The sequence below is a fragment of the Calliphora vicina genome, chromosome 2 (genome assembly GCF_958450345.1).
Source record: "Calliphora vicina chromosome 2, idCalVici1.1, whole genome shotgun sequence".
Lineage (NCBI taxonomy): Eukaryota > Metazoa > Arthropoda > Insecta > Diptera > Calliphoridae > Calliphora > Calliphora vicina.
Genome location: NC_088781.1, coordinates 10,026,689 through 10,043,345, shown reverse-complemented (window position 1 = coordinate 10,043,345; position 16,657 = coordinate 10,026,689). Strand labels below are relative to the sequence as shown.

Genomic DNA, 16,657 nt, shown 5'->3' with positions numbered 1-16,657 from the left:
TAATTATGAAATTAATTATGTAATATTTTGTTAATTTTGTTTAGTTGGACCATGATTGACTATGAGGTGGCTTGCCGACAATTGGGTTTCAAGGGAGGCCGCTTTTGGAATTGGGTTGATCGTACTCCCGATCAAAGGCCTCGCTTGCTTTATGAGTTACCCAATTGCAAGGGTTCAGAGAATTCACTATTGGATTGTCAGTGGTCTTCTAGACAGCTGGGTTCCGGGGTATGCGACTACCACAGTGACATTGGTATACAATGCAAGGCCATACACAGCATACAATTAACACATTGGCGAGGCTTGTATTTTGATAATGCTCCCACCACCAAGACTTTGGCCAGAGACAATACCGTTTATTATACCAAATCTAAATCGACCCTGAAATATGTGGACATCATAAGAGCCGGTAATGGTTTGAAACAGTCAGCTAAATCAGCCTTGGAATCTATAGGCATACCACCCGTGGTGCAACATGTGGTTATTACGCATTCAGCTTATACCGGTTTTAATGCCACACGACCATATGGCGGCTTTCTAATGCAAAATGTTACTGTACGGAAAAGCAATGGCATTGGCATCTTTGTCAATTCCAGTCAAGGTTATGTGCAACTAACTGGCTGTAATATACAAGATAATTTTGCAGATGGTGTCAAATATGTGGGTCATGATTTGAGAGTGGACGAGAGACCTGACAGATCTTCAATATACGACTTTTGCACTCTGCCCACCACCTCCGGGCAAACCTATCCCATTACCTTGTCTTTCAGCCAGAAGTTTTATGCTGGTTCAGCCAAAGAATGTGCCAAATACTTTTTTACCAAACCCGGCTATGTGCTGACTGTGCAATTCGAACAATTTGTTTTGAAAAACAATGAAACTGTTTCGGTGGAAATATTTGATGGTGCTTCGGCCAATGATCGTTTGTTGTTCTTTTGGAAAGCACGCAACTTTACCAGGCCTCAGAGTGTTACCTCCAGCAGGGAGAAGCTGTATATAAGAATAAAGGCCGACATGCGTGAAGAAATCAATGGTTTTATACGCATTACCACAGGAGACACAAGTGCTTTCGATTTGAGAGTTCTGGACTCCACCGTGCAAGATAATAGTGGTCGTGGCATAGCTGTAGACCACTTGAGATCTAGATTACATGTACACACTTCCTCAGTATCGGGCAATGGTCATGTGGCTGGTGTTCATATTACAAGTGGTGCTGGAGATGTCAATATAACCGAAACTAATATAAGCTACAATCAAGGTTCCGGAGTTAATATCACTTACACGGGAGGTAATCGTAATGTTTCTCGAAGTTATGTGAACTTCAATAAAGGTTTTGGCATAGCGGTATGGTTAAATGAGACGAATGATCCCAATAGGGTGGAATATATACCCTTCAATCAGACCACAGCAGTGGAGTACTCTCACCTCAACTCCAACTTAGAAACTGGTATATTGCATGGTAATTTCTGTCAACCTTTGTGGGTGAATATAACTGGAAACTATTTCAATGGCAGTGCAGATAATGACATACGTTTGGAAACATGTTGGAGATCTTTGGAGCCCAATGAACCCAATATGCATTTGCAAATAGGGCATAATTCTTTTGAGAGCAGCCAACAGAATTCAATATACATTAGTCCGGCCTTAAATCTTCAAGGAAGAGTAGAATTTAATCAATTCCGTTATGGTGAATATGGCTGCATCTATATACGCAATGATTTCATATTCCAGGAATTTAATTTTATGCCGGTGCGTTTGCTGATACAAAGCAATTATTTCATTAAAAATCAAGGTGTTCATGTGGTGTCTTTGGGTTTGTCGCCCTATAGTCGTAAAGATGTACAAAGTCTTTTGTTTACCCGCAATTTTGTAAGAGAAAATCGTATAATGGAGTTCTTTGGTCCACCGGTCGAGGGTAGTGAGGGTTCCGATGGTGCTGGTCGCTTGAATCCAAGATCTAGAGTAGCAGCCGCCGTTGTAGTGGGTTCGAATAATGTGGATATCTTTCGCAATATTTTACACAATCTGGATTCGACCTATGAAATTGGCTCCCAGCTGAGTGATCAAAGTCAAATAATCAATGCCACCTATAATTGGTTGGGACATACGGATGAAACGAAAATATATGCCCGCTTGTTTCATCGCAATGATCGCTATAATTTGGCTAAAATAGAGTATATTCCCTATTTGCTGCACAGTTCAAACCCGGGCTCCACCACAGTCATTGCCATATCCACCTTTGTGCCCCGATTTTATCGAGAAGGCTCTGAATATATTGGTGGTGAAGTTGATGGCCAGGAAATGATACCAGCTGGCACTTATACTGTTAATAAAGATATCAATATTAGACCTGGAGGCAAATTGATTTTACAGCCAGGCGTTACTTTACAATTTGAACCCAGTGTGGGCATGATGGTGGCTGGTAAACTGGAGGCGAGAGGTAGAAGACCAGATGATATTTTCCTAACCCTTAAACGCAATACTATAATGCCCATGGATGTGGATTCCTCGACCAATCATGAAATGATCGATGTGGAAAATCTAGATATGGATACCGAAACCATAATTGGAGGCGAGGAGACGCCTTTAGTTAATGTAAGACTTTTGGGCGGTGCAGGCCCTTATGAAGGTCGCCTGCAACTTTATTTGAATGGCAGATGGGGTACTGTATGTGATTATGGTTGGACAGAACTGAATACCGCCTTAGTATGTCATCATTTGGGTTATACATTGAATCCCAAAGACTGGCGTTTATTGAGATCCCAAATGCCTGCTGTTGGCATAACCGAGGATGTGATTGTTTCTAATGTACGCTGCACAGCCCATGATCGTGATATTACCAAATGTAAAGCTGAATATTTGAATAGAGGAGACTTTGAGAATTCCTGTTCCCATGAAAATGATGTGGGTATACGTTGTTATGAAGGAGCCTGGGCGGGAGTACGATTTAGCATGTTGGCTGAGAGAGCAGATCTGCAGTATGTCACCATTGAAAAGGCCGGACTATTTGATTATACCACCAATGCCTTTAAGCCAGCCTTGCAAATGGATTTTGCCCGCCACAATTTGGAAAATGTGAGAATTGTCGATAATTTAGATGATGGTTTGGGTGTGATATATGCCGATATTTATGGTGGTAGATCTATAAACAATATACGTAATTCCGAGTTTGTGGGCAATAGAGGTAGCGGCATAAGTTTTAAACAGTTGGACTTTCGTATACAAGGTTCTATCATAAAAAACAATAGAGGCAGTGGCATTTCCCATGATCCTGTTATAGCAGCCAATGATCAGTTGGAAATTGGAGGCTGGTTTAAAATGGCCATTGATTTTAATACATTCGAAACTAATTACGAGCCTTATAACCTGCCCTCTGATCAGGGAAATATTGAGCTGGGCACCTGGGAAAGCAAATACATACGCACAGAGGAAGTATTGGGTGCTTCGGTAAGCAAAAAGCTATTTGTAAGATGTCCTGCTGGTTATGTATTGGGTATACAGCTATTAAATCCGATAAACAATCAATCCACTGAGAGCGTTATTATTTTAAACTCCCAAACTGAAAATCAAAGATCTCAATTATGGGATGTTAAAAGAGATTTAAATGTTTTTCCCACTACCAGCAGCAGTTATGGTATAGTGATATACTATGAAAGTGGCGCAAATGCTTTGGGTGGAGCTGTTTTAATGTTGACCACTGTGGTGGCGCCAGTACAAAATATACGCAACAAAGTGGTGTCAGGACCAGTACCTTCTCTGCACTTACGATCCACCAAGATTCAAAAGAACTTGAGAGGCCTTTCAGCTATATACTATAACAGATATCGTGGCAATGAGGGAGAATATTATTTAAGGAAAGCCAATGAGTCCATCAAAATAGTCAATTGTGAAATCAGCAACAATTATCTGGAAGCAGTTTTGCTTAATTCCCCCTTTTGGGATGTTATCAGCAGTAATCTCTCCGAAATAACTTTACACTTAAACAGTTCTACTATAACCCAAAATGGCTATGGCATACGGCAACTTTCCAAAGACTTGAGGTCTTCTAATAATCTCTTCCATTATGTTATACAGGATACAACGGTGGAGGATAATAAAAATGGCGGCTTCCAGGTTTCCTTGCCCTATGTGTGGCAGTATAATGAAAATTTCACGCACAGCATACATTTTGGCAATACCACCTGGCAACGTAATCGAAACTTTTGTATTGATGTCTCGGGCCATTATGCTGATTTCAACATAACCTCAAATGCTTTTCTTAACAATCAGTGTCCTCTGAGTTTAATTGCAGTGGCGGGCATGGAAAAACGTATTAAGTTTGACTACAATCGCATAGAGCAGAATATGGCTAAATATGTTATGGAATTTAAGGCAGACAGTTTGAGTGAAAAGTTGGGCGAAGTTAAGGCCACCATAGAGTACAACACCATTAAGAGAAATACAAATTTTGAACCCTTAAGACATTTGCCCGCACTAATGCATGCCAACAAATTGGCAGCCCAAAATATTATGCCCACGGCTGTAATACGCATCGATGGTATACAAAATGTTAAACTCTATCGCAATCTCATAGCGGAAAACTCTCTCAGATACAACCTGGTGGCTGGCTTAAGATCAGCCCGGCTGGACAATTATTTCTATGCCAGCGAGAACTGGTGGGGTTCTAGTGAAATTGATTTTATAGAATCGAAAATATTTGATTTTGATAATTGGAATGATCATGCTGATGTCATCTTTCAACCTTATTTAATAGAAGACTCTTACGATGCCAGTGTTTCGTTGGTTAAGGAAAATCGGGATGCCATAGATTTGAACAGCTGGCAGGGTGGTCGTATATTTACAGATCTTTTCATACGTAAAAGAGAGGAACCCTATATAATTAAAAATGATATAACTGTCATGCCCGCGGCCACTTTAACTATACAGCATGGTGTTAAAATGGAATTTGAGCCCAGCATAGGCATGTTGGTCTTGGGATCGCTAAGTGCCATTGGTTACCAAGAGTCACCCATTGTAATGAGACCCTTTAAAAATGCCACCCATGAATCGTATTCTCTGTTAAACAAACGAGCTTTGGAAGATATGTCACAAATGCAAACCCACGACTCCATAAGACTGTGTACAAATTCCCAAAATTGCAGTTCAGATACCAGTGACATTTATGATATTAATCAAGGGTTCTTGGAGTACTTCAACCACACTACTCTGCAATGGGTGCCTATATGTGACAGCCGTTTTACAGAGCGCAATGCCCAAGTAGTGTGTCGTGAATTGGGCTACGATCCTTTGAATGTTTATTACTCTCACGATCGTAGAATTGAATTTCATACAAATTCTTTGACCAGAATTTGGACCTGGGTGCAACCTTTGGAGTGTCGAGGAGATGAAACACGAATGTCTGAGTGTGAAGAACGACTGAATGGTCAGGTTTATGGTCATAGACACGAGTGTCGCTGGGATGATGTGTTTGTATTTGTTAGTTGCAAGGGAACGCCAGAGGATGAAGTCTATTGGGGTGGCATACGTTTTAGTAATGCTCAGTTCGAGGAAAATCAGTACGAACATCGCTATCATGACATACTCACTCATAGTTTGCAGAAGAACAAAGACAGTAAATTGGAATTTGTGAACATTGAAAATGCCGGCATCTTGCACAATCAAAAATCGGCTGCCATTCAAGCCATTTTCAAAACACCCTCCATAACAGCGGTAACCATTAAGAATTCCGCCAATCATGGTGTTAATTTTGTGGCCCCCAGTGGTCCCATTAACCTAAACCTATTAAATATCTCCCAGGCTTTGGGAGTAGGCATAAACATTGTCTCCTTGACCGGTGAGGGCAGAGAAAGTGAAGAATCCAGCTTTACTCCTCTCAAAAATTTAGACATGCCCTATAAACTCTTCTCCATGATAGATATTTGCGATCCTCAAAAGTCCATTATAATAGAAGAACGTGTATTGGTGTATTACAAGTATGATAATAATCCGGTGAATTGTGTCAAAATGTTTACTGCCGCCTATAGAGCCAAACCCATAGGTTTCCGTTTGCTGCAGTCCAATCTCTTCAATCATTCAAAGCTGTATGGACGCATGGACTCTATACGTTTGTATGATGGTGATGTCTACAATGTTACCTCTGTGTTTATGGATCAAATAGAATCAGATACCAAAAATCAAAAGTCATTCTTTAAAACACAAGGTCCCACCTTAAGTGTTCATCTAATGGCTAGTGGGGCTCCCGAATATCATGGTTTTATCGCAGAAGTGGTAACAGTGCCCATATCAACTATAGGACAATGTAAGTTGCAAGTTTTATTCGATATAAAAACAGCATTTTAATTTTTATTATTTCTCAACTAGATCGTGATGCTTTACACAATATAACTTCTTCCCACATAACGGGTGCCACCAAGGGTGCTGTTACTTATTCCTCGGCAGGAGAAATTACTCCTACATTAACCTTAACCTCCAATCGTATACAAAATAATTGCATGCAATTATATGGAAACTTTTCAACTTGTCCCTCAGCCATTCATGTGGATGTGCAAAATATGAATTCTTTCTATTTTATGGTGAGTTATTTAACTTGTTATTAAATTAAAACTTAAATAACGATTTCCTTTCCATTTATTTACAGAATAACTTAATTTTGAATAATCAGGGCGGTTTGAAATTACGTGCTGATTCTCGTGGCTCTGCCACTTCTCTCAGAGGTTTTATACACCACAACCTGTTCCTCAAGAATCGCAATCGTCCCGCTTTATTCATAGAGGGCCGGCAATCTTCACCCTACCAAGAAGTTGAGTTATACCGCAACTATTTCGCTCAAAATCAAGCTGGTTTTGAGGATGTCATACGTTTGCGCCAAGTTGTTTCCAATTTTAGTTACAATTTTGTGCACAGCAATGTGGGCGGACGCATAGTGGAGGTGTCTGGCTTTGAAAAGGTTCGTTTGCCCATTTACCAGAGCACATCTCATAATGGTTTTTATAGGTAGGTGGTGTGGAATTTAAAACAATTTAGAGGGAAATATTTCTAAATTATTATTTTTTGTTTCAGAAATGTGGCCACTAATTGGATGGGTAGAGCTACAATTGTGGCTGGTACAGCCGGCCAACAATATGTGGATAATATTTTTGAAAATCCCGATAATGATTATGAAATTATCACAGTCAACAGTACCATGTAATTATTAACCCTACATGTTTTTTTTTTCTTAAAACTCATATAATCAATTATTTGCATTCTTTTCACTTTTATAATCAATAATTTACTTACTTCTTTGAAAAACTGGTTCTTGCACTTTTTCCGAAATAACTTTATTTGAATGAAATTCATACTTTTTGGCTACTAAAGCTAAAATGTTTAACTATAACTCATTCATAAAGTAGAAATGTTTCTTGGATTCAATTTGATTACAGTTTAAGATCAGCCAAACTAGATAATGATTTCTTAAATATTGAAACATCATTAATATCAATTTTGATTTAATCGAAATATTCGCTTTAGATAATTGAAATGATGATGTCTTTGCCATATTCTGAATTAAAGAATTGATATAAAATTAGGCAATGAAAATTATTCGAAATTAAATATTACTAAGCAATAACTTAAACCTTTAACTAATTCTATGACAGTTTCATATTAAGAAATTAATAGAATTGTATCGAAAGTCTTAAAATGTTGTTCATATTTCGCATATAATCTAGCTAGAGGTGTCCTACTTTGAAGTTTTTAATCAGGAATCCCGCTATTCCCAAAAAAGTGTTGAAAAAAACCAAAAATGTGATTTTTTTTGGCTGTAATATCCATATCAGTGGCGGGGTTATCGGAACCCTTTACAAAATAATTAAGAACATATTTGGGCATCTAAAATCAGTTGCTCTATTTTGATATCGACTATGCGATTAGAGAACTTTTGCACTAAAGTTGAATTTTCCATAAAATTTAGGCGTTTCTGAGATGGATCTGGTCCCCTCGGTATCAACAATTTCAAATTTGTTTTCTTTTAAAATATGTAAAGTTAGCTTTTCTAAAAGTATCTATAAATTCCTAATTTTTGCTCATATCTCCGTTATTTATGTCTGACAGAATTGTTGAAGATTTGGATCCCGGAGATATTTGGGGCCTTCAGAAAATTAATTTCAACAAACAGACGAGCAGACAGAGAGACAGACGGACATGGCTTAATCGACTCCGCTATCTATAAGGATCCAGAATATATATACATCATAGGGTCGGAAAATTATATTGTGGAAATTACAAACGGAATGACAAACTTATATATACCCTTCTCACGAAGGTGAAGGGTATAAAAAAGTAATTTTTTTTCCCAAAATCTAGAGGAAAATCAGCTTTTTTAAATTTTTAAATTCAAATGAATATACATACATAGCTTCGGAGTAAGTCACGAGTTTTAAACAATTAATTTTATGTTTGAGAAATACATTAGTTGTTAGTCCAATAAAAGCAAAAGGGAGAAAATCGGGAAACTGTAATAGGTGGGTAAAAATGTTGAAAATTTAATTTTCAACTGTGAATATCTCCTAAGTTATAAGAGATAATTGATAGTGCCCGACAAGGAGATTCTACACAGAAAAAACAGATTCGTTGTGGCAACCGAATTTGTCGCCAATCGAATTCGTTCGGTTCCAGGTACTATCGCATGATTCGATTGCAATTACTGAATAATTCGATTTATATTACTGTATATATAAATCATGTAACCATTTTAAAATAATAATTCGGCTGAAAGAACTGAAACTATCAGTACGTGTAACTGAAATATTATTTATTATAATTTAATAAATTTTATTTTATATTTCTCCTTAAATTTACAAAAATAAATTATTGGGAAGTAAAAATTTTAAATATTAAGACTCCAATTCTTCCGTCTACTTCTTCTTGTGTGTATCTTCTTTATTCTCTTGTCATATTCCATGTTCTTAATTTATTGAATGCCATAATAGCGAAAAGGGCATTTGTATTTTCACCGAAAGCGCTGCGAAATATAAAATATGCATTAGGAGTAACTATACACGTTGAAAGCTGTTAATAACGATGTCCAATTCGATTTAGAAGACACTTACTTGCTCTTTGTGAACGGATATGTACACACACACAGAGAAAAAACATGGTTGGACATGGTTACGACAACTTACTATGTTCTCTGTAACAATATATTGTTGTCGTAAACATATAATTATTGTTTTAATTTAATTTCAACAATATTGTAGTTACTGTAAACGTTTATATTTTCATCGCAATTATAAATATGAATATGGTTTTCGAACAACTAAATAATGATAATTAGGTAAACATATTATTTTTATATACAACCATTAAATGTTAAGTTTATATACGCGTAGTCATAATATGTTTTAGATGCAAACAAAATATGTTTACAACAACTATATAATGATAAATAGGTAAACATATTATATTATGTAGTCATAATATGTTTAAGATGCAAACAAAATATGTTTACTTTTAATAGTCTTTTTCCAACCATTTGTGAGTGCTGGTGTTTGTCTAAGCTGTGTTGTTTTTACAAGTAAATTTTGAGTGTCTGTAATTCCCATTCGCTCTATAGTTTTATTTGTTTATTATCTTTCCCAGAGCGAATAACAATAAATTTGATTTTATCAATAATATTTTAATTGTGAATTTAGTATTTTAAAACTAAATCCTATTAAAATTTTGTATTTCCAAAAATAAATTTTAATAATAATATGATTATTTTGGATCATAATATGATTGTTTTGGATCATAATATGATTTAATTGGGTCATAAATATGATGACTCTGGGTCATATTATGATTGTTTTTTTATCATAATATGATTATTTCAAAACATATTATGATTGATTTTTATCATAATTTGATTATTTCAGAACATATTATGATATTTTATGATACTAATAATGATCATAATATGTTTTGGACTACAAGCAAAAATTTGATCATAATATGTTGCTCTTAGTTTATGGTTACCACAACCATGTTTTTTCTCTGCGTGCACATACATATGTATGTTCATGTTGGAAGAGATTCAAGATATTTCTTCTAAAATTATAGAAATCTTGTAAATACACACACGCATGCAATGATCTTTAACTTACTATTTCGTAACTCTTGAACATTTATATTTATAGTAGTAGTATAATGCAATAATCAGCTTTTTATCTAATTGTTTCCCTTTATTAAAAATTGTTGCAAAATATATGAGATTTTTTGTTTATTTAATTTATTTATTTTAAATGTCAACTGAAATTATCAATTTGTATTTTTTGTCGGTTGTGAACATCGAATTGAATTTTCATATCACAATCGAATTTTTTACGGTTTTATAACTAATTATTGGTTACAATACCTGAAATTCTATGTTTAACTATAAATAGTATAATATAAACAATTATTCGATTACAACCACTATTAATAGCAGCTGTGATGAACAAATACTAAATTTAATTTCGTTTTCATTACCGAATTAAGCATACAGTTGTAGTGAAGGTATGAATTGGGTAAATGAAATAATTTTACAATTTTTGAAACCATAATTCGATTACGATAATGGATTTTTAAATATGAATATAGCAAATTGATTAATTTAATAGTTTTTCAATCATAATTACAAACATTCAGTTTACCATTTCGAATTTTTATAATGACAACCGATTTCCTATCGATCTGTTTTCTGTGTGTACATATGTAATTTTTTTTTAAATCGGAACACAGACGTAGAAATATTGTCGTTTGAAAAAATGAACATACCCGAGGTGTCCTACTTTGGGGAATTCCTGACCGCACCCCAGTTGGGGTTTTGAGTATGGTCCATATTCAAAACTTAAACTCGTCAACACTTCTTCTTTACACATGTCAAATTTCATTCAAATAGGACTAAGGATTTAGAAGTTATAGATTTATTCCCCTCTTTTTTTTCTATACCACTGTGCGATGTCCATCCGTCTGTCCGTTCATGTAAACCTTGTAATAAAACTGCAGGTTGCAATTTTAAAGCTAATTTGATAAAATTTGGCACAAACTTTTGTATTGTCCCAAGGATTAAGCCTATTGAATTTGTTTAGAATCGGTCCATTATTTCTACTAGCCCCCATAGAACGGCTCTATCTAAAAATAGTTAATCTCTCATAAATATCTTAATTATAAACATATCCAAACCAAATTCAGAACAAATAAGTTTTATATAAGCTGAACTTGTACTACTAAATTTACTACCGATCGGTCCACACTGTTCCATAGCTCCCATATGATCACCATTCTCGAAAAATTCAATAATATGCATAAAACTCTGAAATATGATAATATTAAATTCAACACAAATATGTTTCACATATGTATACGCAAATCATCCCACCAAATTTTGTGATCGCTCCATAATTAATAAGGCACACTTCTGAAAATCAATTTATCGATATTATATCTTGAAAATGTTGGTATTCTAATAATATTCAATACAAATAAGTTTCATATAAAAAGAAAACTGTTTATAATCATATACTCGGTGTAGTATTTATACCCTACACCACCATAGTGGGGAGGGTATTATGCGTTTGTGCAGATGTGTGTAACGCCCAAAAATATTGTTCTAACAGCCACCTTAAAGTATTCCGATTGACTTAGAATCACTTTCTGAGTCGATTAAACGATGACCGTCCGTCCGCCTGGCTGGCTGTCCATGTAAACCTTTTGCGCAGAGTATTTGAAGATATTTCGATAAAATTTTTCGGTCCAAGGACGAAGCCTATTGAAACTGGCTGAAATCAGTCCATTATTTCACCTAGCCCCCATACAAATGTCCTCTCGAAATTGGAAGTTTTTCGGTCATAAATGTTTAATTTATACATGTATCTACACAAAATTCGCTCCAAATAAGTCTTATATATACAAAATTCATGTCACCAAATTTTGTTACGATCGGTCCATAATTAGTCATAGCTCCCATATAAACCCGCTTCCGAAAATCACTTTAACGTGCTTAAGTCACTTAAAAATGTTGGTATACTCACAAAATTCAACATAGTTAACTTTAATATAGACATAAATCACACGACCTAATTTTATGGTGATCGGTCCATAATTGGTCATAGCTCCCATATAAGGCCCACTTCCGAAAATCACTCACGAATATAAATTATTGATATTTTAAAAGAAAAATATTTTTACTCATTTACTTGGTGTAGGGTATTATATGGTCGGGCTTGACCGACCATACTTTCTTACTTGTTTTTAACTGTGCAAGTGCATGTCATTAATTTCGGTTTTATATTTCTACATAGAGACAGACGAATTTAGCCAAGTCGAATCTGACTTTTAGAAAGATATATATTTTATATGACTATGGATACGTTATAATTACTTTGCTGAATATTTTCTAGGTATAAAACAAGATAAGATATATACATCAATAGGCCCCATTAACCAAGAGTGTTTTTAAAATAAATAATTATCATCCATATATAAAAATGATTTAAATTCCATTGATCACTTAGTTTTAACAGAGATATGAAAATCCTAACTGATTCAAACCCAATATCATAGAATTCGTTCTTCCCAAATCATTTTCATACTTCATTATACTCATTTATTTTATTACCATGAAGCCTGCTCTTTAAATCTATATTTAAAACCAACTAATCTGTATTATACAATTTTATTTATTTTACTTTCTAAACAAAAATATAAACTGCATGATCTTTAATATAGTTCCAGTTTTGACTATCGAAACAGGTAAAACTTGTTTAATACACTTTGAAACACCAATCTTTGAAAATAAAACAAATAATCTAATGATTTTTTTTTAATTAAATTCACAGCACCATTGAATTATGGCGTTCTAAAATCGATGCCCGACACAATTATTGGAGTTACAACAACAGTATATCTGTGCAGTCCAGAATTAAAGATAAATCGGGTAAATATTATAATAAAGAATTATTATATTATATATATAACTGAATTATTAATCAATTTTTGATAACTTCAGATGATCCCTTGTTGCTGGAAGTGCAAGCAGTACCCTTCCAAATGAATAATCAAACAATATTGGATGGAAAATGCCCGCCCGGTTGGGGTCAAGTGCAGGATACTTGTTTTATGTATGTGGGAGTGCCCATGACTTTCCACGAAGCCAAAGACTTTTGTAGATCGGAGAACTCTTCAATGCCGTTTATAAAAACCGATAGTGCCACTTTGTGGTCATATCTGCAGACACAAATGAGACACTTAAAGTAAGTTTGTGCCTTAATTTGTTTGCATTAATCTAAACAATTTTAATATTTCTATTTTCTTTATATTACAGATATCCCGAAAAAGTGTGGATCCAGGATTTCAATCATATAGATAGATGCACCAGTTTTGCATTTGCCGAAGTGACAATAGAAGAGTGTAGCAAAGAAATGGGTTTTATATGTGAAATTGATCCAAAAGTATGATAAATACAATTCACTTAGTTTTTCTTGTTTTTATTAGTATATTTTGTTTTAGGTGGTAATTGATCCCTTGTCTTGGAGAGCAGATGTCTTTGCCATCAGCATTATTTCCGCCTTTGTATTAGCCATTATTTTATTGGTTTTGGTGGGCATCTGCTGGTATGCAAAATCCAAGCACCGACATGTTCAACGCCTGCAAAGACGCAACAGTATACGACAAAGTTTACGCAGTTTGAATAGCATAGATCCTCAGGGATCCTTGAGAAGAAGAAATTTTGTATGATTTTTTATTTTGATTTAATTAAATTTTTCTTTATTTTCATTATTATTTTTTTAATTTTCATTTAATTTATTTAGAACATGTCCACATCAACGGGCACTTTAACCAAAACAATGGCTCAAGATTATAAAATGATGGGCAATGGTTCATTTGAGTCCATAGATAAAAGTGTTTTGAGTTCAGAGGCCAGTTTTGAACCCTATGAAAATCACCGTAATGGTGAGAAATCTGAATATCAAACGCCCAAGAAGTTACAAAATGAATATGTTACTAGTACCGTTAGATCGGGTTCCTCACAAGGCCCCCAGAGAGTAGCAACTATAGGCTCCGCCTCTAAGGCCAGTGCCAGCAGAGGAAGAGCAGCAGTGGCTGCCTGGTCCGAACAAAAGCCTACAGATTTTGAACTTTCGTATCGCAATGAGGGTTTCCGTGATAACTCCACCTATTCGGGGACACGCAATAATTCTATAAGTACCAGCATTGCGGAAGATACACCCATTATACACCAAACAGATGTAGAAGAAACAGGTTCCGATTATTATGGTAATGCCAGTACATTACCGCTGCGACACGACCCCAATGAAAATTTAACCTTTTTATCAGAACTCAAGAGAAACATACCCGAACAACGCAACAGTACTTTATCGGACAGACCGCCAAGTTCATTTCTGCCCCCATTACAAAAAACTCCCTCACCCACCACGACTCAAACACCGTTTGGCAATAATTCGCATGCCGATAGTTTGACCTACGAACAAAAAATCGATAATTTGAACTTTAGTTCTTTAGCCGAATTACGTAGTCATAATAATAGCCAAGTAAGTAATGCCACAGCTGTTATACCGCCCGACATTAGACGTCCGGACTCGTATATGACAGCCGTGGGAACGAATAGACTGTCAAGGCCAGTTTCAGCTTTTGGCAATACACCCAAGTATGATACGCCTACGGCCCATGTGGCCAGTAGACGACCCAAAACAGTTTACGAAAGTGATGACACTGCCACAGCACAATTACCTTCATCCCTAAGGCCAGACGAACGTAAAGCGTCGTACCAGCAACGTTCACGTTCGGAAGCATTGCTAGAGACTGATCTTGATCTTGACAATACACCGACCATGGATGCTAATGGCAGATCGTACAGCCAACCATTAGAGACCTCAATGTAAGTGAGCTCACATCAATGTTCCATTAGGTTTTACAATTTAATTCAATTCAATACAACAAAATATTGATGATCTCTTACATTAGGGATTTTTGATTTTAATTTAATTTTAAAATAATTTTATTTTTTATATTTATAATTTAAATAAAGCAATATTTTATATTATATTTTAAAACTTTTAAGTTCTGCTACTTTTAACATCACTTTAAGTACTTTGTGTTTAATTCAATTTTTTTTATTCATTATTCAAGTTGTTAATTTAATTTTTTTATTTTTAGTTTTTAAACAAATGAGATTTTCTTTTCTTTTTTATTAGTTTTTATTTTTTTAAATAATAACAAAAACATCAACATTCCCTCCATTATTTATTTAAGATTATTAACTAATTTAATTGTACTATTATTAATAATAATAATAATAATAATAATATAATTACAACTGATTTAGCAACAAATATAACTAAAACATTTACAAATTATTTTTTAAGCATTGTATTATTGTAATTTTTATGCGACTTTATTAAATAAATAATTGTATTATAATAATAATTTTATGTAAATATTAAAAAACAAACAAACAAATAAATTTATAATTCTTAAAAATCAAAATTACATTTCAACCACATTTTCCATAAAATACTCGACAAAAACTTAAATTTATTAAATAGCAGTATTTAATATCGTTTGTGATCGTTTTTAGTTTTGAAATAAATAGGCTTTTTGTGTGAAAAGTCGACAAAAAATTTAGTCTGTAATTCCGTAAATATCGCTTTTTTGTGAAAATAAGCTTAATTTGTGACAACGTTTACTTCTGACGTCTATAATTAATTAGTAGTAGTGACCACAAGTGCTCACTCATTTTTTAAAAAATTAATCCATGATCACTTTTATTACTGAACAAAAAATTATTTTTTCGCATAAAAAATTTGATAAATACAGCATTTTTTGAGAAAAGAAAGCATAATTTGATAAAAAATTAAAACGTCTATAATGCAATAAATAAGCTTAATCTGTGATCAGTTTTAGTCTGTATCAAATACTGCTTTTATCTACTTTTTATCAAAAAATTATTTTTGGAACAAAATCTAAATCTGCGATCACTTTTTTATTTGATCCAAAACTGATTTGTTTTTCGAAAAATTCGATAAACACTTAAATCGTCTGCAAAATATTGCATTTTTTGAGGAAACTAACTTAATATGTGATCACTAGGGGGCGGATTTATATGCAAATGCATGTTTTTTCTCGAACGTCCAAATACAATGTAGACTAATTATCTATCCGAATCGCACATTTTGCTTCAAAATGGCATCGATTTGTTAGTGCATATTTTTGTATATTGTATTGATAATGCATATTTTGTTATATTTTACTTCAAAATGCATATTTATATGCATATTATGCCAATTTTTAATAAAAATATAATTTTTTGTCGTTAATGAGCAATACATTGTTTCGACAAAAATTGTTTTTGTCGAATTTGTTATAGAAATAGCAGTAAGTTTTATCGACTAACTTCTTTCAACATCGAGCAACTTGCATTAAGTTCTTCATTTCTCTATCAGTAATTGAAAATTATCATTTCAAAACATTTTTCTTCAAAAAAGTTTAGTTTTTTTAAGTATCAAAAATTCATTAAATGTGTCGAAAACATTCATATTTTGTTTTCATTGCACATTCGATTTATAAGAGATTTCGTTATCGAAAGATTTTGTAACTTCACCTACACAGTAACCGCTCCTGACAGTCATTTCCAAGCAGT

The 16,657-nt window shown here is 34.2% G+C and overlaps 1 protein-coding gene across 2 annotated transcripts in view; it reads left to right on the top strand.

Annotated features, from left to right (window-relative positions):
* The window catches only part of bark (protein bark beetle), a 34,531-nt gene extending 19,027 nt beyond the window's left edge, over positions 1-15,504 (top strand). For both annotated transcript variants that reach the window (XM_065501172.1, XM_065501173.1), the window contains exons 4-13: positions 45-6,298; positions 6,361-6,572; positions 6,638-6,993; positions 7,060-7,185; positions 12,727-12,750; positions 12,837-12,934; positions 13,007-13,250; positions 13,322-13,448; positions 13,507-13,728; positions 13,809-15,504. In XM_065501172.1, coding sequence (XP_065357244.1) covers positions 45-6,298; positions 6,361-6,572; positions 6,638-6,993; positions 7,060-7,185; positions 12,727-12,750; positions 12,837-12,934; positions 13,007-13,250; positions 13,322-13,448; positions 13,507-13,728; positions 13,809-14,900 — 8,755 coding nt within the window. In that variant the 3' untranslated portion in view covers positions 14,901-15,504. The remainder of the gene's footprint in view (positions 1-44; positions 6,299-6,360; positions 6,573-6,637; positions 6,994-7,059; positions 7,186-12,726; positions 12,751-12,836; positions 12,935-13,006; positions 13,251-13,321; positions 13,449-13,506; positions 13,729-13,808) is intronic.
* Positions 15,505-16,657: the final 1,153 nt, after the last annotated feature.